We start from the raw sequence: 22,071 nt of genomic DNA, 5'->3' as shown, positions 1-22,071 counted from the left end.
GACTAACCCATATTTTCGATCCAGAGTTCTCTGTGTTTACAGTCATCTCCAGATGTTCAGGCATTTGTGACTTTTTTTCCCCTTTCTTTTTCTTTCAGAGAACACAAAACTTTCCAGGTTATTTCCCTTCACAGTCAGTTAGGATTATTAGATGGAATGGGCCTGGACAATTCACATGCTCATAGGGCGGAAATCAGAATTATTTATCCTCTCTTTCTAAAGGTTTAGATCATGCTGGCTGCTCTGCAGCTTGACAGAGCTTTTGCACGGTACAATGCAGCTGTTTAAACATTACAATGTCAGTGTGTTTGGAAGAGGGTGCTGTTGTATTAGACAACCCTTTTGATTTTTCAGTCATTGAATTTCTCAGCATTTCTTAGGAGCCAACAGGGCATACGATTCACAGAGGCAACTGCCTGCTTTGAAGGCTGGAGAGCAGCGGAGGTGCAGGGCACTGGGAATTAATTGAGGATGAAAAATGTAGCACAGATCAGATCCTGAAAGCGGAAATACCTGCCAGGATGAATGCCTTTGTGGCACTAGAGCCTGCTTTTGAGAAAAGTTAATGTATTACTGTCTGGCCTCACTGCTCTGCCCCTTCACCTCTGGGTGGGAGATGGGAAGGTGCTGGAGAGGAAGGCTCGCTGTGAGCTCACCCTCTTCCTCACACCGTTCTTCTGGCAGCATCCTCCTCGGCTGCAGCTGGAGATGGGGCAGACCGACCCCTTGGCCTCAGCGCTCCAGCCTTGCTGTGCTCCCGTGTTTATTCTGTATTTCAGGGCATTTATTTTCCAAAGGAACACTACCGGGCGAGCCTGTACCGGGCTGCTCTTATTCCCGGTGACCCCGAAACGCTCCGTTCACCCCTCTGCTCACTTCCACCCTAAACCCCGCGTTCCCCACCGAAAGGCAGCGACCCTGCGGACACGCCACGTCCCCCCCCGGTCCCACTCACCACTCGGGCTGCTCGGCCGCCCGCGGGTTGAACCTGATGTCGCTGTTGACATTGAAGAGGAGGTCTCCGTCGGCCAGCGGGGGCAGGGCGTTGCGGTAGAGCGGGTGCTCGAAGAGCGCGGCCAGCGGGGCGGCGTTGCCGGCGGGCGGCGGCGGGCGCGGCGCCCCGGGGCCGATCAAGCGCCGCGCCCTCCCCGCCGCCGCCGCCGCCGCGCCCCCGCCGCCCGCCGCCCGCTCCGCCGCCCGCTCCGCCGCCTCCCGCGACTGCGACGAGAGGTTGGAGGCCGGCTCGGCGCTGAAGTCCTGCAGGATCCGCAGCGTGTGCTTGCTGGGCCAGCGCGGAGCGGCGGCGCGGGGCGGCGCGGCGGCGGGCGGCGGGCAGGAGCAGCCCGGGCGGCCCTCGGGGCCCCGGCGCTCCAGGCGCGGCAGCAGGTCGATCATGATGTGCATGGTGCAGGCGACGAGGAACACCATCAGGATCAGCACGCGGAACTTGCGGACCAGGAGCATTTTCATGGCCGGGGCGGCGGATGAATTACCGGGGCAGGGGGAGGGAGGGGAGGCGGCGGACAGAGCCCGGGCGGGCGCGGGGCTGCCGGGCCCCCCCCGGGGCTCCGGCGTGCTCCTCTCGGGTCGGGAAGCGAGCGATCAAGTCAATAAAGTTACCTCCATAGGCGCCGGGAAATAAACAGGCTAAACCCGATAGGTCCTCATGTCTCAGTATCATCAAGAACTTGGGAGGGGGAGGAAAAAAAAAATAAAAGGGAAAAAAAAAAAAGAAAAAAAAAAAGAAAAAGGAGCTCCGGACCGAGCTTTTAAAATCAACAGGAAAACAATGCCAGCGGCATGGTAATATAGAAAGCCATCTGTTCACGATTTCTCCCTCTTTTTATTACAGGGATCACAACAAACAGGGAAAACTGGCTCTTGGAGAGAAACCGGCATCAGATACAGGCGCTGATTAAATAAAATTTAAAAAAAAAACGGGGAGGAGGAGGGGGAAAATAAAAATATTAAGAAAACCTGTGCAGAAAGACGACAGAAGAAAAAAAATCATCCATAATATTTGGCTGTGCTGGAAACGCTGACTCCTTTCCCTTGGATTTGAGCAGTGATGCAGCAGAAGCGCTCCCCGCTCGCTCTTGCTTCCTCTCTTCTCTCAGACTCTTTAAGAACATTGGCTGGAAAATCATTTTCTTAGAGCGGTTCCCGTTTCTTCATCCATCGCGTCCAGTGCTTGGGAGAGATTAGTAAGTTCAACTGAGATCGAGTCTGGGTGGTTGCTGTATCCGAGCTGGGCTTGTGCTTTGGCTTGGGTTGGTTTTTTTTGGCTGCAAAACTGTCTGATGGCACAACTGCAACATAAAGGTTAAATATGGCACAGAAAAAAAAAAAAAGGAGAGAAGGAAGGATTAGAGGAAAGAAACTAATATAAATCAGTAGAGGTTCTTTTTAGCGAAGAGGTCTTTGATCTCTGCTGGGTCTTACAGATCTTTCTTTTAAAGAGAGAGAGAATGGAAGAGAGAAGGGGGAGAGAAGGAAAAGGGGGGAGAGATCTTTGGCAGGTGCAGAGTGAAAACCTCTTTCAGCTACACTGAATTCTGGAGACTGGTTGGACTAGTAGCTCTGCAGCTCCAGCTTTCAGTGGGTGTGTTAAATATTATGAGCGAGCCATGATTCCTGCCTTCCTCACGTCATAGTTAGGAGATTGGCTAAATAAACGCTACAGTGATAGTAACAGGAAAACCTCAACCAAAAGAGGTTTTTTTTTTCTCCCTCCTCTCCTCCCTCCTTCCCACCCCCCCTTTTCATTCTACTGCAGCTCCAACTGGGGCAAGGAGAGGGCGTCTGTTCCACAAAGGTTTGGGGAAAGAAAAAAAAAAAAATATAAAGGGAAAAGACAGAGAAGCGACAGAGGAGAGAGGAATCTGCGGGAACAGCAGCGCGGTGTGCCCGGGCTGGGAGCGCTTCTGCTCCGTCACCGCCCGGGCTGGCAAGTGGCGTATTGCCCCCCGCCCGGCAAGGTCAGCCCGGGCAGCCGCGGCTCCGCTCCCCCCGGAGCACCTTCCTGGCTAACCCGGCATCCCTCGGGCTGTGCAAACCCGGCAGCGTGCTGCCCTCCCTCCTGCTGGTTCCGTGTCTGGTGGCCAGTGGGCTGATGGAAGTGGTGGCCATGGGGCCAGCACAGCGCGCGGAGTGCTGCTGGCAGTCGTCCGAGAGTCAGGGCACTCTGGAGGAAGGAACGAGCTGTTCCTGGTTCTTCAGGTGAGCAGGCAGGATGCGGAGAACTGGCAGAATCAGGCAGGAACACAGACATCTGTCTCTGGCCAGCGTTGCCCTGGATTCTGTGGTCCATAGCAGGGCTCCAACAGCTGTTGAGTTGGGCTGTAGGAGGACTGAGAAAGATGAAGTGCTTACCCCGACCCACCACCACCTTTCCACAGAACCATCTCAGTGCTGAATGTGGCAGTCCATTTTTCCCTGCATTAAACCACATCAAAGTATTTATTTTCCTCAGAAAGTCTTTCCTCACCCACCAGGCTCCATCCAGTACTGTTGGCTGGCACTTCTGCAGAGACCCGTGCTTTGCACTCCTCTGAAGCACATCCATGCCGTGTTAAGAGTGTCACCACCATGTTTTGCACAAGGAAAATCACTGACTTTCCAGCAGGAAAAAAACAGATTGATGAACCAAAAAAAAAAACAACCAAAAAACAAAACCCAACAAAAAAAGCAACCTAATAGGACCATGATCCTATGGGCTCCTCTGTACTTTTGTGCAGAGACAAAACTTGCTGTCCTAGAGAGACCTTGACGTCCCAGAGTTCAGAGGTACAACTGGATCCTTCAAGAACAGGTGTAGTTAGTCCCAGAAAAACATTTTGGTACAGAGCCAGAAGCAAGGCTTTCTGTCTTTTCCTACTTTTTTTCACCAAGATCAGCTTGGACAAAGGCTGTCTGGACAATTGACTACATGGCTGATGGAAGAGGGTAGCAGAAGGCAGTGAGGGGTGTGTGCAGGGTACCTGGTTCTCTGTGTATCACCTAAGTTCCACTCTACTGTGGTTTTTTAAGAAGTGCTGGGGGAGCTGTTTGTAGCACTTCAAGTGAGGATAGATAAAATAACACATTATCTCCTTTAGCAAGGCACAGCAGAATTTTTGGGTTGCAAATTTTAGCTGCATTTTCTTAGTGTTTGCCCTACTGAAACTAAGGCCTATGGTGTTAGATTGAGGGTGGAACTGAACAGGTCTGAGGAGAAAATTGCAAATTACTTAAATGAGTTCTTTAGGTTAAAGTTGTTTGAATTTACTTTACAGTAAAAGAACATTGTGTCAAACATGTTGTAACTCCATGTGTAAGAGCTATATAATGAAAGGGAAACTGGCTTTGAAATATAATGCAAGCAACTAGTTGTAGTTAATTACATGACTTTCAAGAGGTGAAAATGACAATACTGTGAAAAAGTAACTAATTCCTCTAAACAACATGTTTTTGTTTTCATCAGTGTGACCTTTAGTGCACATTGGCTATTTAGTTAAGTGTGGTTTCATCTAAATTGTGTTTGCCTGTGAACTGAATCTCCCTGTCTTCCACAAGCTCTTTATTTCTTGAGCCTTTTCAACACTTGAGTTTTATCTCAGGATGTGAGATTGATAGATGTCACTGTATTCTCTTCTGTAACTGACTTTTGTGGACAAGTTGTGCCTGGACCAAAGTGTCCCAGAGATGTGAATAAAAGAGTAAAAGAGCTGTCTTATGTCTCTGCATTTGTTTCTCAACTTCAATATCTGGAAATGCCTTCAGCCACTGATTGGTCATCTGTGAAATGAGATGCACTGGCCAGTTGGTGAACTCTGGCAGAGAGGTGAGCTGTAGCTTTGCTTTGGTCGATGGGAAATGCATAGTTCCTTGTTTCCTGAGCCTTTCTTCCCCTGTGCTGGAGGCTGGTGATGGTCAGCACCAGCAGTGTGTTACAGCCCCTCTGTGCCTCTCAGCTGTGCTGATTGGTGAAGCCCAGGGAATGAAGCCAGAGCTCAGGTAGCTCTTCCCAAACCCCTGTGGGCTCTTCCTGTAGCCCATCACACAAGGAGGATGCCAGCCCTGTTTTCTTATGGACCTTCCCATGAGCAGGTGCAAGAGCACAGCCCTGCTCCTGTCCTGGAGTCACTGTGCCCTCTCACCTCTGTAAATCTTCTGTTTGGGAACACAAAATTAGTGCCAATCTCACATTTGCATTCTGTGGGGCTGGCAGAGAGCCTGGTGTTCTGGCCAGGGGGATGGGAATGGAAGGACCTGCTGGATCAGGAGGGCTGAGGTGGCTGTGGTCAGGAAACCACGGATTGTTGGTGTGTGAAACCACTGGGAGAAGTCAGGAGTGGGCTGCAGGTCCGGATAGCCTGGAAATTGGGTGGCAGGCAGACTCAGGAACCAGGTCTAAGGTATTCCAAGGCTGGTGCAGCTTCCCAGGACGTTGCTGGCCCTGGGAAAGTGGAGCTTGTTGCAGGAGAGTTTGTGCTTGTGTTGGGATCTGGGGGTTCAGTGATCCACCCCTGCTAGGGAAGGGTTCCCTTTTTCTCCTGTAAGGGAAGAAATGGGGATTTGTGTCCAACCAGCTGGATTTCAGCCCTACATCCCATGTACTGTGAAGCCCTGGCCCCTTCCCTTCCAGTGCAAGTGCAATGTTTTCATGGAAGTTACCTCCTCTGGCTTCAAATATTTGCCTTCAAGACTTGATAAAATTTTTGGTAACTATTGGTTCTTGTTCAAACAGGCTTTTAAGTACCAAACTTGTGTGCATAGGGTCTTGGTAATCATGCCTGATTTGAGCAGCTGTTAGTTAGTAGAAGATAGTTCTTTATCATTTAATTTTCCAAGTTAACTTGGTCTTAGTAAGGAATATTTAAATATTTCTCCTTCACTAAACTCTACACCTTCATATGGAATTCCAGTATGTGGCAAAGAGCTTTCTATTTCTGCTGTGCTGTGTGTTGGACCAGCATTACCCCTGTAATTGCTGGCATTATGTAAACATGAAAATAATAAGTTCCTAATGGAATATTATGACATCAATAAGTCATTGCATACAGCTCATTTCAATAATATAAATGAAATCAAGTCATTCACATCAACTCTTTATTTTATTTTTGGTCATTGAATTAAAATCTTTCCTCTCTTATTGAAGTACTTGAATGTTATTGGGAATTTCACATTGAATTGCTACAATCACAAGCCAGGATTGCTTTGGAGCTAACAGGCTTTTTAATTTGGTATTACAAATAGGCATTCAGCAGTTCTTTGCTTGTTCTACCTTTGCTTTTATTTAATAATACAATCAAGAATTCAGGAGGGGTTACTGTTCTATGTCCTCGCATTTCTTCATTGTTTTGTGCATGAATTAATACCTTATCTGCTGCTGAAATCTGGGTAGATGTTTATTTTGCCCATTTTTGTCTGCCTGCCTGGCTGAGCAGTGACAATGGTCAGTGTACGTGATAGTGTATTCAGGTAAATAAATGAAGCATGGTTTTGGGTGAGTAAACATACCCAGCTATTATTTTCTGCTATAACGGTTTACAGCCTTCTGATGTAAAGCCTGAATGCAGCAGGGCAAGCTGTAAGTCAGGCCTGATTGCACATTTTGAATCAGTGTAATATTTTTATTGTTACTTCTAATGGCAAAATGGATTTTCCTTCCTGAGAGCCTCTGTCTGTGATGCTGGAAGTCCTGAGGGCACCACATGCCTTGCCTGGCCCCTGTGGCCTTGCTGCCCAGGGTGCTCTTCCTGCTCTCCCTCTCCTTCCTCCCTCTGAAGATTCATGTGCTGACCTAATTTATTGGTGCTTTGCCTTATAAACACAGATTACACTGGCACTCTGATGGGTACTGCATATTAACCTCCCACACTGCCAAAATCACTTTTATTGCTGAGGAATCCACTTGGTACTGAACAGGAGGTGATTCCATAAGCTTGATTTCACTGTCAGCTTTTCCTGTGTATGAAGAATCAGCAACACATATTTCAAGTGATGTGCTGATATTTTTTTAATAATGCATACTAATGTTCTTTTGGCTGCCTTCTGGCCCAGGGTTTTTTAGGTATTTGGTATTTTTTTTTAAATGAATGTTGACCAAACCTCCGCTCCCAAATCATAGAGGCCGTGTGGTCACTTGCTCCTTCCCATGGTGGCTTTGCTAAGGTTGCCCGAAGGGACACTGAGCTGCAAGCTGGAGCTCAGTAGAGCTGAAAGGAGGGACTGGTCCTGACAGGTCATCAGGGCAAAGGGGGGCTCTGTGTGGAAATGCATCACCAGCCTCACCTGATTTCAGAAAGCCAAAGCTTCCAGCTCCAGCCTTTTGCTTTTGAGTGTTCCCATTCTTTAATTTGGAATACAATATTCTGGATGATCTAAACCCCCAGGGATTTCTTGATCAACTTGCTGAAAGCACTGAGCTGCTTATTATATCGAAGCAGTGGAACAGGAGGTTTTTTCCCTGCCTGTTTGTTACTCCTCAGCTGTTGCTGCTGCAGGTCAAGGGCTAGCTCCTCAGCTGGTATCAACTGGCCCTGGTTTCAATGAAATGCCATTTAATTATATCAGCTGAGGATCTGGGCCACAATGCTTAATTCTTCCACTGTTTGGAACAAAGAGTTTCCTGGCCATGCAAGAACAAAATTCTTGTTGTTGCTGGAGTGATGGGGTTGGGCCTGTGGAGGGATCACATTTGCTGCAGGCATTCAAGTGCAGTAGTGATCCTGCATATAGCTACATTACAGAAGGGCTGAGAAATTACCTTCCTAAGTGGTAGGATGTTATAAAGAAAATTAGTTGTTAGGAGGTTGTGTTCTTATCTAAAAATTATCCCTGAGACCAAGTCAAAACAAATTATCTTGATGTGCATGACATAAGAGCATGCACTGCTTGAGTTATCATAATTTCATCTTCTTATAGTAATTAATTCCTCTAAAATAATTGTGATCAAATAGTCTCTGTTCCTTGTGGACTTTCTGAGTTAGTACATTGATCTTTGTAAAGCATAGGAAACATGGCTTGCTAAATTACACATAAAATAATTTTACAGTTTCACTGAAATTGAGGAAGCTACCTGATTTATGCCAGAAAAAAAATGCATCCTGATGCTAAAACAAGCTACACATGCACACAGAAAACTTCTGCCTACTGCAGTGTGCAGTCACACATGGACCCATTTGAGTGTATACAGAACTATGAACAGCTTAATTGTAAATTGAAGAATCTCTTCTGGGAATTCTTTTTTTTTTTTAGTCTAATTTTGTTTTGTATGGATGTTTTGACACCTCAACTTGAGCTTTTTTCCTCTTGGATGGCTAATTTTTCAATCAGATCATTTAAAAAAATACACCTGAGAAACTGAGAGCAAACCACAAGACATTTTAAGCATGTGACAGCCTGAAATAGAAATTAAAATACTAATAGAAACCCTCGTGGGAAAGTCTTACAACTAGGTAGTGTATCCTCATAGGCTGTGAATTACTGTGCCCCTGGGAGACACCAGGATTCTCCCCAACTTGGATGCTCCTTGCCAATGTGATTCTGAGAAGTTGCTTCAGTTCTGTCTCCTTCTCTGATGGGAAGGATACCCTGGAGCATTTTGAGATCTATTAATAAAAGCCACCACAGGAGGGAAATGGTGGTGTTTTAGGTCTTGCTTCTTTGGGGAATAATTCATACTCCTGACTTTAACCCCATGAGAAATTCGGAATCCTAAAAATATCCTTTATAGGGAGGTCTGAAACACTGGGACTTGGGGTGAGTCCTTGGGTCATGAAACCCCTTAAACTTGGCAGTGTCCTTATTTCTTGGCTTGGTGGGAGCTTCCTTTCTGATGAATCTCTCCTTGCCCCCTTCTGCCAGGGCACTGCTGTAACCCTGCTGAGGCAGCTGCTCCAGTGCCAGGTGTGCAGTTCCTGCTGCACAGCCCTGAGCTCAGAATTAACCCATTCTAGCCCGAATTAGGGTGGGGCCAGGGCTGGCTCAGCCTCCATGGAGATGTGGGGAGTCTGTTGTTATCTTGCCAAGGGAGGTGGTTGTGTCTTGGGGTCTCTCTCCCTCCCTTCCCATCAGCAGGATGGGTTTTCCTGGAACTGTTTCACTGTCAGTGATTTCTGCTCTTCTAGTGTTAACCTGTTTTTGTTCCCCTAAGGGCTTTTTTTAATACTGTCTGACTTTCTGGGTTGTTCTTTTTGATATGTTGCAATAGTAAATTTTAGCAATTAGATCTGGCTATTTTGCATTTACTATTGAAGGCTGGAGGTGTGTAGCCCTTGTGATAAAGCAGCTGTGCTGTTATGGGGGAGGGATGATCCATGAGTTTGGGAATATGTCAGGGTGCTGGGGGTAAGTTTGTTTTCTGTATCCATTTCTTCCTGTCAGGCCTTGGGCTTCTCCAAGGCATGGGTCCAAAACCAGAGACAATTGAGACAATTTAGGTGCCTGAGCTGGAGGCATAATTGCCATAGACTCCCTTGTAAATCACACCTAATTGCCTTTGGGTTTGTCATTTACTTGAGAGACCAACATGGTTTTCCACATATAGGTTGGAGTAATAAGATTTGATTTATCTGCTCTGTCTCTTCAGAGAGGGATGCTTTGGGGCAGGGTGTCTTCTGTGTTCTGAGTTTGTACAGAGCCTACACCAAGTGAGCTGTGTCCTCAGGTGAAATCCAGGCTGGAAGGAGGGTGGGGATAATATCCACACACAGCACCTGTAATCCACTGGGAAAAGGAGTTGCTCACTTACCTTCACTGCTGGAAGATAAAACTCCAGGCAGTTGCCAAGAAATCTGTCAAGGTTATGGCTCTCAGGTGGGCTGGAAACACGAATGTCAGACATGCAAAGTGAAAGTGACTTCCAGTGCAGGCTTTGTCCTTGTTGGGTTCTTTGAAGATTGAGGTAACTTTAAAAGAAAGGGGGGAAAAAAAGGTTTCCATGGAAATTTTTGAAGCCAGAGGAGTGAATATTGGTGTTCCCTTTGTTCTGTGTTCTTCACAGCTGATAGAAGTCACAGTGTAAATGGACTTAACTGCTGAGTGACCTTTGACAAAGCCAGATAGGAAGTCTTTGTTGTTGTTGTCAGTGATTGTAATTTCCTTTTTTTTCCAAGCTAAGAAGTCTTTTTCAGTGTGGTGATTCACTAGTTTTAACTGAAACTTTGAGACAGAGACATGGTGACAAGATAGTGATTGCAGTGAGTAACAAGGCTCAGTCAATTATTGACCAGCCCATCTCAGCACCTTTGTTTTCCTTGCTGACAAAATATCACAACCTTTATACAAAGAGCTGAGCCGGCAGGAACCCAGCATTGCTCATTCTGGATGTCACTGTGAGAAATGAACATTTGCTTGTTATAAAGTGAATTGAATTCTCTCCTTGCAAAGTTTCTTCCCATTATCTTTTGGATTAGTGCTCTGTACATGGCTGTCTGCTCTGATTTCTGTCCTTTCTCATAGGAAAGCATGCAGAAGAGGTAAAAGCCAATGCAGTGGCTGTTAAAATAAAAAATATTTTACAAGACACCCTAGCACAGCCAGCTAGAGCAGGGCAAAGCTCTGCTGTGCTCATATTTTGTGGTGCAAAGGTGTGCAGCTCCCTTTCTCTTTTCCAGCTCTTTTCAAGTATAGGTTGTGCCCTTCTGGCAGGCTAGCCAGGGCACAGGGATGGGACTTTTTGTGCATTTTGCATAGTTGTTACTCCATTTAGCACTGGTGTAGCTCTGAGAAAGGGTTCATGCTTGAGATCCCTGAAGGGGTAGTGCCATAGCACAAAGCTTTTTGCCTTGATGTGATGGGAAGAGCCTTTTCCAGTTGGCTCTGATTCCCTCAGCTTGAGGTGAGCCAGCAAAACCTGCCTGGCCTCCTTGCTAGCTCACTGAAATCAACAGAAATTTGATATTCAAGGGCTGAACAGATTGAAGTGAGAGGTTGGTGAAGCCCTTGCACATAATTCCATCACCAGGAGCAGAGGTCCTGCTCAGCTCATAGTGAATAACATCATAAATGTGAGCAGACTTTCTTCCCAACTCACTAATGATCACTACTTTGCTGGATTAAGTTCTGCAAGACTGAAATAAATTATATTGGAGACCTTCATGTAAGGCCACAGATGTGTTTTGCTTGTTATCCATAGGGCCCATTTCAGAATTCCAGTCTACAAACGTAGTTGAGGTGGGCAAGTCAAGTTCTAGGGGTAAAAAAGTGAAAATTAAATTTAGTAGTTACAGTGTGCAGTGATGCAGTAAGGTTCCTGGCATCTGATTGCTTCTGTCCCACAGATAACAAATAAGCCAGCAAGAAAAATAAAAGTTGCATGAAGAGCAAAGTAGCAGCAAATTCAAAAATGCATGAAAGACAGCACATTGAAACTGGCAGAGTTTACAAAAAAGCTTTTGAAAAAAACCCAAAAGTTAAAAGGATAAAGATCAAAGGAAGAATGAAAGGAAATAGGGACAAATAAATTAGAGAACAAAATTACGAAGCTAAAGAGGAAAATGTCTTATACAGGAGGACTAAAAATGAAGGACACAGAAAAATAATGAAACAAGGGAATAACAAACGGTGAGAGCAGCTTTGAGAATCATTTGTGTGGGTGTTCGTAGTGCAATACGAGCACTTCCTTTATAATTTTGATTTTCTTTTCTTTTATTGTTTCTCAACCCAGAAAAGATAATTATAAGTTCCTTCTAATAATAATTACAGGTAGGCTGTGCCTCCTGCCTCTAGGATCTCTCAGAAATAGCGCTGTGGGTAGCCCAGACCTGCCTGGAGGCTGTGCTGTGTGCCCCTGGCACAAGTGGGTGGGGGTGGCAGATGGCAAAGGGCAGAGCACTGGAAAGTGCTGCAGTTTGGGCAGGACTTGGGGGTGTTCCTGACAGTCGGGTGAAGGATGGGGAGGAGTCTTTGATGGAGGTCTGACAATGTGTGACTGGTCCCATCTGCTGTCTACGGAGTGGCGCAGAGGAGCATGAAGTACTCCTGCAGTCCACAGGGTCCTTTCTGCACCAAGGAAGATGGCATTTTCCAGAGTCTTGTCATGTAGCTGTTAGCTGGAAACTCCTTGTGGAGGTCAGCACATAAATTAGGGTCAGGAGGTCCCCATGTGCCCCCCTGCACTGGTGCTCAGGGCACAGCAGCCCTGGGTGAGGGCTGAGGCTGCTCTAGGGGTGTAGCAGATGCCCAAGAACACTCCAGGGTGATCCCATTACAGAGGCAGCACAAAAGTCACAGAGCTTAATCAGTCTATTTTCCATCTGTTTGGTATTTCAAACCTGTGGCAAAATGGGAGTGAAGTGGCCATTGTATCTCACGAGTCCAGCTAGACACAAACCATTTCCCTTGTAAAGGAACCTTCCCTTCCACACTTGATCTGGCATTTTGGTTTATCCACAGAAGGGAGACGTTGACATTGCTGCAAAACAGTTCAGAGTTCAGTCTTATTTGCACTAAAATACAAATAGTCTGTGATGAATTGACCCTAGATGGACACCAGGTACCCACCAAAACTGCTCTATCAGCTGGACAGGGGAGGCAAAATATAACAAAAGGCTTGAGGGTTAAGATAAGGGCAGGGATAGATTAATCAACAATTACTGTTACAGGCAAAGGAGTCTCAATGTGGGTAAACAAGTTTAATTTTTTCCCAGTCAAATCAGAGGAGGATAATGAGAAAAGAAATAAAATCTTAAAAATGTCTTATTTTGGTTCCTTTTTTTCCCAGGCTCAACTTCACTTGTGTTTTATCTACCTGCTGCCCCTAAAGTGGGGGGGGGAATGGTCCTTCCCCACAGACTGCAGGCAAGTCTCTGCTCTGACATTTGGAGCACCCCTTTCCCCTCCCTCACCGACCTGGGTGTCTGCAGGGTTGTTGCTCTTGTGTGGCCCCTTCTCTCCTGGCTGCAGCTGTGAGGTTTGTGGGGTTATTCCTGTTCTTAAGCAGTGATCCCAGAGATGCAGGGATCCCTGCTGCTGATGGGCTCTGTGGCAGGTCCCTCTTGGAGCTGGCATTGGCTCCACAGGGCACAGGGGAAGCTTCTGGCAGCTTCTCACTGAAGCCAGTCCTGGAGTCCCCCCATCTACCCAAACCTTTCCATGCAAAATGAAAATATAACCCTGCCCCAGAGGGAAATGTTGGCAGTTTCTATGCCCTGGAGCCTCTTTTTCCACCATTAAATTTATTGAGGCCATGCTCTGGTGCAGCTGCTTGTCTGCTCCTGCCGTGGCAGCAGGAAATGGGGGAAGACAGCAAATGTGCTCCTGGCTGTACCCCACAGGGTGTGCCATCTGAAGGAATTTTGTTCTTCACTTGCTGGCACCTGACAGCCAAGAAGGGCTGAGGAACAAACTGCAGTAAAGGAGAGTGAGGAGAGAAAAAAGGACTGAGCCTTCAAGAGGTGAGAGACGCAGGAGTGGCAGTCACTGCTGAAGTCTTTTAATAGAAAATCATTTTCCCCTTTTCTTTGCTCTCCAGACCCCAGCGTTCAGAGGGCAGGGGCAACTCTGACTGCTGCCAGCTGGATCCTCCAGAGGTGCCATTCTTTCAGCTTGGGCAAGCTAATGCCAATAGTGGGAAAATACCCTGGATGCTGAATATTCACATTTGCATTCTTGAAACCCAAGCTGAACTTTTATTTAGTCTGAGTCATGATTCAAAAAATAAAATATGCACGGATCACAGTTGTGAAGAAAAGCAGCAGAAATGGCTTCTTGGCACAAACATATGCAAGCCATATTTCTCTAGAAGTAATTTCCCATGGAAATTTAACCTCTGAAGGACACTGAAGTTAAATTAAACTGTAGGTTTTGTAACATAAGATGCTATTGTCAGTCTGGCAAGTCTGGCAGCCATGGAGGAGTAACACAATATGAAAGAAATGGTACACCCGTATTTAGAGCTAAAAACAAGGAGCTTTTCCCAGAGTCTGCATTAATGTTGCCATCTCTTTGTTACTATGGCCATGTCATTTAATCTCATTGCATCATCTGAAAATGGCTGTGAAATTATTACCACATGTAGCCAGCACATAAGGGCCAGGGGAATAAATCACAGGGAGAGAAGATCACATTGTCCTTAAATAGGAGAGTTTTGGGAATGTGCACTTCTGAAGTGACTTGACCTGATGGGCAAGTGGGCACGTGGTGAGTGCTTGCCCTGCTTGAGGTGAGGGGAGCCAGTGGCATCTCTGTGGGGATCAGCACAGGAGGTAGATGAGCCCTGTGGCTGCCCCAGTTGCTGCCAGTTCCATCGTGGTGATGGTCTGGGACCTGTGAGTGCTGGGGGCTGGCTGTGCTGGGCTGGCCTGGCCAGCCAGATGTGCCTCTGCTAATAATAACAGGAATTGCCCTACGAGCAAAGCTCCATCTGGGTCACTTGTGTAAGCTCGGGGTATCAGCTCCTCTCCTCCAGGACAGGTTATGTAATCGCAGCAGAAATCAAATACACAATTTGGATTTCACCTTTTTCTGAACATCTGGCTGTTCACGTTTTGGGCCTGCTGATTTCATAGGGATCCTGGTTAGAAAAAGGTTTTCTGTGCATGCAAGAATGGAAAACAAATGCTGAAAGGCTGCCCAGACTGTGACCTTGGAATTAATTTTCAAATTTGAGTGAATGTCTTTATATTTTCTCTACTCAAAGTTTCGATAAGAGCAGTGCTGTGGTGTGTGACCTCTCTAGCCCTAACTCGGTGCTTGTTTGAAAGTGTTCCTCTTTTCTCTAATGCTGCATTGCTGCCTTTGAAATCAGCAGAGAGAAGGGCAGTGGAGCCCTGCAATGAGATGTGACCTAAAGCTGGTGGCATCTACAAAGAGCGTCCAGTTGACTTCAGCAGGCTTTAGAGTGAGCTCCTAAAAGGCTGCTGCTGCCAGGGCACTCAGTGATGCCCTCCCAGTGTTTTAATTTCCTCTCTTTGCTGGTCTCAGATAGTGTGAACCTACTGACCTCTGGTGCATGCTGATCATCCTCTGTTTTTCACCAGGGAAGCAAAGCTTGGGACAAGTTTTGCTGGAGAATTGTCAGAGAAGTGATTGCAGCTTTTAATTTGCTTGACTTACTGGCTGAGGTCCACGTTGGCAGAGCCTTCAGTAGCTCGTTATTGTTGGAGGCTTTTCTTGATGGGTGTTCTCTGCAGCTGTGCTGAAGGTATCTGCTACACCCCGAGCTCTGTGCCCAGCCTTGGGATCCTCTTCTCCAGTGAGCAAAGTCAGTGGGATTTTTTTGTCCCATCAGCAGCATGTAAACATAAAGAAAGGTTTCACAGCCTTGTTCTTGATGGTTTTGAGTCCAGAGACTTTGAGGAAATAAGATAAGTGTGATAGTCTGTTCCTTCAAAGTGCCCACAACGTTTTTAGCTGTACTTCTGATCACTGTAGTAGATAATAAATACAATACATGCACCCATGCACATAAAACAGTGTTATTTTGTGCTTAGTCCATGTGTTTAATGTAGAAATCTGGATGATGGCCAGATCAGTAAATGACTCTCATTTTTAATGGAAATCAGAAACACAACAGATGTACTGTACACTGAAAAGAGTTAAAAATAGCTGTTTGCAATCTCTGTTCTTGCCTTTAAACAAAATACATGGTATAGAGCAATGGTGGTTTAGCATATGGAGGCTTTAACATCCGATATTTCTGAGAGTTTGCCAGGTTTGTGCAGGGAGGTCTTGAAGTTAATGGCAAGTTTCACAGATAGGATTCATGCTAACATCTTAACTCTCTCCATGGTCAAACCCTCTGGCTGCTGTGAAACTCTTTATGACCACTTGCATGCTGCAGTAAATTTGTGAAAAGAGAGGGAAAGCCCAGTAGAAGCTGGTTCCCATCCCTGCCCTAGTGGGGAGCTGGGTATTTTTATTTGGTTTTTATCTGGATAAATTGAGATGTTAATTCTGGGTCACGCAGCAAAATATTTTTAATGCGGGTGCCTCTTTCTTATGACTGGTGCCACTTCTTTCTCATTACAAATCAGAATAACTAGAGCAGCATTACATGGGGGATTGGCTGCACCTGGCAAAACTGGATTAATTCCAATGTGCTGCATAACTCCAGACTGACTGCAGTCCTTGGGAGAAAAGGATTTGCCTTTAAGAGTTAAGTGCTGTCCCAATGTGTACATCTTCCAGTGTGCTTGGCCTCATTGCAGTTGTCAAATGACTGGGGAGCCTTTATGTAAATCATTTTGATAATACACATTTGTAAGCTGGTGTAAAGAAAACATTTTCTTATGAATGTTATATAGTGGAGGAGCTTCATCTCCACATCACTCTTATGCTTTAATGCACAACAGCTTTTAGTAGTCTCCATGTCAGATGCTCTGTGTAGACTCAGAAATAAAGTCTTAGAGAGCAATTACTCAAACTATCTGAAAGGCTGATTTTTTAAAGAGAAATTTTACCTATTTCTGCTGACTTCCATACAGCACATTTTTGATTCAATATGTTTTTCTTGTTTAAAAAAGACCTTGTTTTCCCAGAGTGCTAAAAAAAGCCCTTTGAAACCCCATGAGACTATAGTGATGAGCTATGCTAGAGAAACCAATATTATATATTTCATCATTTGTCTGGTGTCCTTGCCAAACTTCTAATTTAGCAGCACACAGTAGTGCACCAAAGTGAGTCATGAATTCTTCAGTATAATTACCACGCAGTGCAAAACCAAGGCTACAGAAGTCTGAACCTTTTCCTGTCTGTCGTTTTTCCCTTCTACTCGCTTTTCAAATACCATATGCTGTGCAGGAAAGCTGTGCATTGCATCACAGCTTCAGCCCTGTTCTCAGCAGATATGATTAAAGGCTAAATTTTGAGTTAATAACTAAAAGTCCTTTTCCATGGGACAGTCACAAGAAAAAGAAGAAAAAGGTATTTGATTTCTTTTACAGCTAAAATGTGGGGTTTTTTAGGGAAAACACTCTAGTAGAGACAGCCACTGTGGAGTTGTACAGCTTGATATAAGATCTGAGTAAATGTTAAGAGAAGGTCTTGTTGACATTTTAAAATTAGTTTTTCTTTGAATTGATTTTTATGTCTTCATATTTGTCATTTTAGAAAGCGAGCCTTACAGGTGAGGTAGTTGCAAAGGGCAATTGGAAACCTCGTGTGTTCATTCAGGGTTCAGCCCCAGGAATAACCCAGCCCAGAAGTGTGCTGATGACTTGGTGTCATCAGTGAGCTGTGAAGGTATACCTGCAATCTAGAGTTTCAAAATTGCTGCTGTGTCCACATTCATGTTCAGTTCAGTGTCTGCATTGAGGCTCACTAATTTTTACCTGTTTTATAAGTGTGTATACAAAGGCTCACATTCTAAAAGGGCATCCCAGAAGTCAAAGATTTCCAGAGGTGCTGACAGATAACACCTTGCTTCAGAAAGACTCATTTCAGGATGGTTTTGAAATTTTGCATCATTCAAGTTGCTGCACATGACTTACACATTCCTGCCTCCTTCTGAAAGTAAGAGCTTAGAAACTCAACACAATTTCTGCCATACTTGTGTTTCTTCAGACTGCAAGAAGATGAATCCTCTTTGCAAGCTAAAATGTGTTGATACATTAAATATAATCTGTGTTTGAATTCTTCCTGCCTCACTGCCCATGTTATGGGATGGTTTCAGCACAGGTTTTACCAGAGCACAAAGAGATGAGACAAACAGACCCAGGGGACTTTGCCTCCTTCAGCTGCTGGGAGGTTGGTGACTGTTCAGTTTTGTTTCTAGGTGTTGTGAAAAGCTGTTTCCTCAGCAATTAACTGCAGAATTTTGCTTCCTGCAGAAGGAACAGGAAAATGTGGTTGCATTTCTGAAGGCACGGTTATGTTTCAGAGAGCTGCTACAGAAAAACTGCCATTGCAAGGTTCAACTACATAACCCTTCCCACCTCCCTCTTAATATTTCTTCAGTATTTCTTACTATTTCCAGATTTTCTAGGGAAATTTGCCTTTCAGACCTAGGTCTGCTCATAAGCTATAGATTAAAGATTATTATTTTCTAATGGTGACTATGGAAAAATATACTGACAAAAGATGTTGCAAACTCCCCTTGAGTTTCTGGAAATTTCTTCCCATCCTTTCTATTTGCTATTTTGTTTGCTGTATCTTCTCTTTCTGGCTTGTGGCTCAGCCTTGCACTTGTTTCATGCTTGGATAAAAGCAGATAAGGCAAAGGCCTTGCTCATGTGAGTGGGGCTGTACAGACGCAGAGCACCCTCAGTTCACTGTCACTGTACTCTGCCCACACTCCTCTCCCAGCTTTCAATCACCCTTTTTCAGTAATTGCATTAACTCAATGCAATAGTCTGACAAATTCCCAGATGTGTCATTTTTTTCCTTTTCATAACTATGTTTAAAGGAACACACTGTGGTGAGAAGTTAATTCTACATCCACGCTAAATTAGTTGTGTTGGTTCCCTTTTTTACCCCCTCAAATGTTCTGTTTCAGAACTGCAAAGTAAGAGCTTAAATAGAGGTGAGACTATTGTGTCATTGTGGGCACAGTATTCCTTTGCTTGGCAGTTGAATAGTAACTTATATTTGTAAGGACGGGGATGGTTCAGGTTATGGAGGTTTTAGGCTTGCCCATTGTGTGATCTGCTCTCTTCAGTTGCTGCAGCATCAAAACATTTCCCCCAATTAATTTTTTTTGTACTTCCACAGATGCATGAAAAATTGCAAAAAAGTAAGTAAAACCACTTTCTAAAAAAGTGCACAGCCTATTCTTGAATTTGTATCAGGAGGAGAAAATAGCAGGTGATAGAACACCCTTGGTATGAGAGACTACATAATTATGTAGTGTGCTCACTGGGACAGGTGAACAAATGGGGTGTTTTGATGAGAGTGTGCTGGATGGAAAACTTAGACAAGAGTTGCTGGGAAAGAGCTTATGCCAGAGATGAGGCATGGTGGATCAAATCCAACTTGAGGCACTGGGACAGCATGAACCAACCCTGTGCTACTCACTGTGATTAGAATAGCAGCCTGAGAGAGATGGGCTCAGTCTGAATGCTGCATTACTTTGATTTTTGTCAATTAAAGCCTGATGCAATTAGATGAAGCCCTTGCTCTGCATACTTGACACTGCAAGATGCTGAGGAGGCTGGCCCTGATCCAGCAAAGCACTTAAATGATTCCATTAGTTTAAATGGCTCTACCTGTATGCTTAAAATTAAGCATGCACTGAAGTGCTTTGCTGGGTTGATGCCAGTGTGTGCAATGGGTGGCAAGATCAGATTTTTAGTGACCATCACCACAGCCTTTCTTTGGTTTTGCATGCAGGGTAACTCTAAGGTTTCCTTTATTGCCTCTTTAGGGCGGCTGTCTAGCTTGTGATTTTGATAAAAATAAGTGGCAACAGTACATAAATCACCCCCAAAAAGTGCTTCTCTCACAGAATTTTTACAATGCACTCTATCAGAAACTGTCCAGCCAGAGTATTGCTAGATTGAGCCATTCCAGAGAGCAGCACTGAGCTGTTGGAGGTAGTTAAATCCAGAGACCTGATGCCTTGTAACCAGTGAATGGTTTTTGGGAGCAGTTGAAAACCATTATTTGAAATGGCTGATGTTCTTGACAGAGTGAAGGCCATGTAGCCAGATGTCTAATGACATTCTTAGATTAAATGGAGCTATAGTCTGTGTATAATTGTGATAAAAGTATATAATAAAATGCTATAATTATAATCACGAGGTTTATATGCCATTCTTAAAAAAGAATCCCTAGGCACTGTTAATTCAGAATTAAGCACATCCACCATGTCTGCAAACTTAGAGGTCATATAGGTGCAAGGCTGTATGGAGAAATTTGAGCTAAATTAAAGAAAATGGGCTTGGAAGAGACTGAGGAGTTCACTTAGTTCATCTGCCTCTTTAAACCACCAACACCATTTACTCCCCAGTGTCCCTAAGCTATCTGTTTCAGGACATAACAGTCTTTACCAATAGAAAGTATTTCCTGATGTCTGAATTGAATTTCCCTAGCTGTAATTTTATCTCATTATTTCTTGTCTAACCTAACACGCACATGAAGGATAGATTATTCCCTTCCCATATGCAGCATCCTTTTACAGCAGTCTCAGGGCAGTGCTGAACTACTGTTCCTCCTGTGATTCTTCCTAATTGTTCTATTTTTTTTCCATTTTCCCACTTCTCTCATTTCCATCCCTTTAGGATCTCGCTCTGGACAACCACCTGTGAGGGACTAAGAAAGGAGCTGAGACTGAGCTCCTGGGGTTTTGGGCAGCAGGAAATTCTGGTGGGTAGAAAAAATTGTACATCTCTGATTTGCTGGATCTCTCCAGCACTTCTCTGTGCAGAGCCCCAATGTATGGGCTGGTGCATGTGAATTTATTTAGATGGCGCCTTTTTTTTTTTAAATTAGAGAAACATCTAACTATCAAACTTGTAATTTCTTTCACTTCACAGCAAGTGAAGGAGAGCACAAAGCTGTGGCCAGAGACAGCTGTCACTGACAGGTCTGTGTTTTAGCTGAGTTCTGGATTTGCATTCCTGCTCTTTCTGGGTGCTGCTGACTTGCTCCTCACAAAGGAGGCTCAGTCCTGACTTTTGATTGTGTCGGGCACCAGAAAAAGGCCAGGCTGGAGCAGCTTATGAGCCACACTGCAATTTCTGCAAGCTCTGGCTGGTCAGCTTTTAGAAAGAGACCAAGGCCTTGCAGGGAGGTGTGGAACAGGAAAAAATAAGCCAAGCAACTCCAGAAAGCCTTCTGCACTTCTTTAGCTCAAATCCAAGAAAGACTATTTCAGGCTTGGGAAGTTTCAGTTACATTCCAGTGATTGATTTTTATTTCTCTGCTAAAGATCAGGTTTTCTTAACAGCTTGGCACACTTGAGAACCCAATCTCAGCATTTGGATACACTTTAGGTGCAGAATTCTTTCCCCACACAGCTCTACCAGTATTAAACATTTTTTTCCCCCCCAGGAACATCCCTGAGGGCAGCCTGTAACCATCAGGGATTCAGAGGGCAGCTCTGGCACTGACCATGCTTACAGAGCAGCCCTTCCTTCCACGTGCTTGCTCTCTTTAGGATTCCCAAAGCACCTCAGGAACCTTGTGCAGCGCCCAGCCCTGCCTTCCCTGAGCTCTGATAATGCTGTCCTGGTGACAGATGATACTCACGTGGGTGCAAAGCCAGTTCTATTTACACTCTCCCAGCAGGCTCAGTGCAGTTGTCACAACTTGTCAGTGGTCGGGGCCCAACGGTTTGTGGTCGGCATAAAGATATTTTTCTGTTACAGAATCTGGCGTGTTTAAAAGGGAGCTGGCTGACTGTGATTATTAAGATGTAATCAAATGCATTAAGGCAGCTATTTCCTTCACCATTAATAATGAGAAAGCTGGCAATGTAATCTCCCCTTCGTTCTCTTGTTTCACTTTTGTGGTGAGAAATGAAATGAAAGCAATCAGGAGCTCCAGGAGCCTTTTGGCACTGTGTATTTTTGTTGTCATAAAAATCATAAAGTAAGTACTTCTGTCATGTATTTTTAGTTAAAAATTTTGCTGAAGAAAATCTGTCCTTTATCATAGCTCCTAACTGTTTCCATAAATAAGAATTAGGCACTTAATTCATTGAGATACTTTGGAAAACTCTCTTCAACCACACTTGCAGTGTGTCTGTCTCCTTCCCAGGTAATCTCCAGTTTTCATTTCCTATAGGGTATATTTATTTGTTTACTACAGCTTATATAATTTATTTTAAATCCTCCTGAAGAGTTAAGGGATTAGAAAATGATGGGTTATAACAATAATTTAAAATCATGTTTAATACCTTAAATACTTTTCCACTACAGCAGGTTAAATAGTCACCAGCCTTTACCTTATAAAGCCTCATTTAAACCTAAAGCTCAAGGAGAAATGCCGTAGAAATTACCATTTAACACTTGTGTTTGACATGGGTTTATGATGTTTTCTCAGCTGAGGAAAATGAGAAAAACTGAGTTGAAACAGTTGAACTCCATTATCTTTGATTCTGCTCTTTTTTAAAACCGGTGATCTCACAGTTTGCCTAATGATTCCCTCGAGTTTGTTGCCCTTTGTAATTATGATATTTAATTTTTCGTCTATCTCTTTAGTCAA

General features: G+C 44.6%; 1 protein-coding gene across 1 annotated transcript in view; it reads right to left on the bottom strand.

Moving 5' to 3' along the window:
- The window catches only part of FAM20C (FAM20C golgi associated secretory pathway kinase), a 58,040-nt gene extending 54,789 nt beyond the window's left edge, over nucleotides 1-3,251 (bottom strand). The window contains exon 1 of the mRNA XM_064389914.1: nucleotides 956-3,251. Within this exon, the coding sequence (XP_064245984.1) occupies nucleotides 956-1,470 (515 nt within the window). The 5' untranslated portion in view covers nucleotides 1,471-3,251. The remainder of the gene's footprint in view (nucleotides 1-955) is intronic.
- Between the last annotated feature and the right edge of the window lie 18,820 nt (nucleotides 3,252-22,071).

This window comes from Passer domesticus, chromosome 15 (genome assembly GCF_036417665.1).
Source record: "Passer domesticus isolate bPasDom1 chromosome 15, bPasDom1.hap1, whole genome shotgun sequence".
In the NCBI taxonomy this organism is placed as follows: domain Eukaryota; kingdom Metazoa; phylum Chordata; class Aves; order Passeriformes; family Passeridae; genus Passer; species Passer domesticus.
This window is presented reverse-complemented; position numbering and strand designations above follow the sequence as displayed.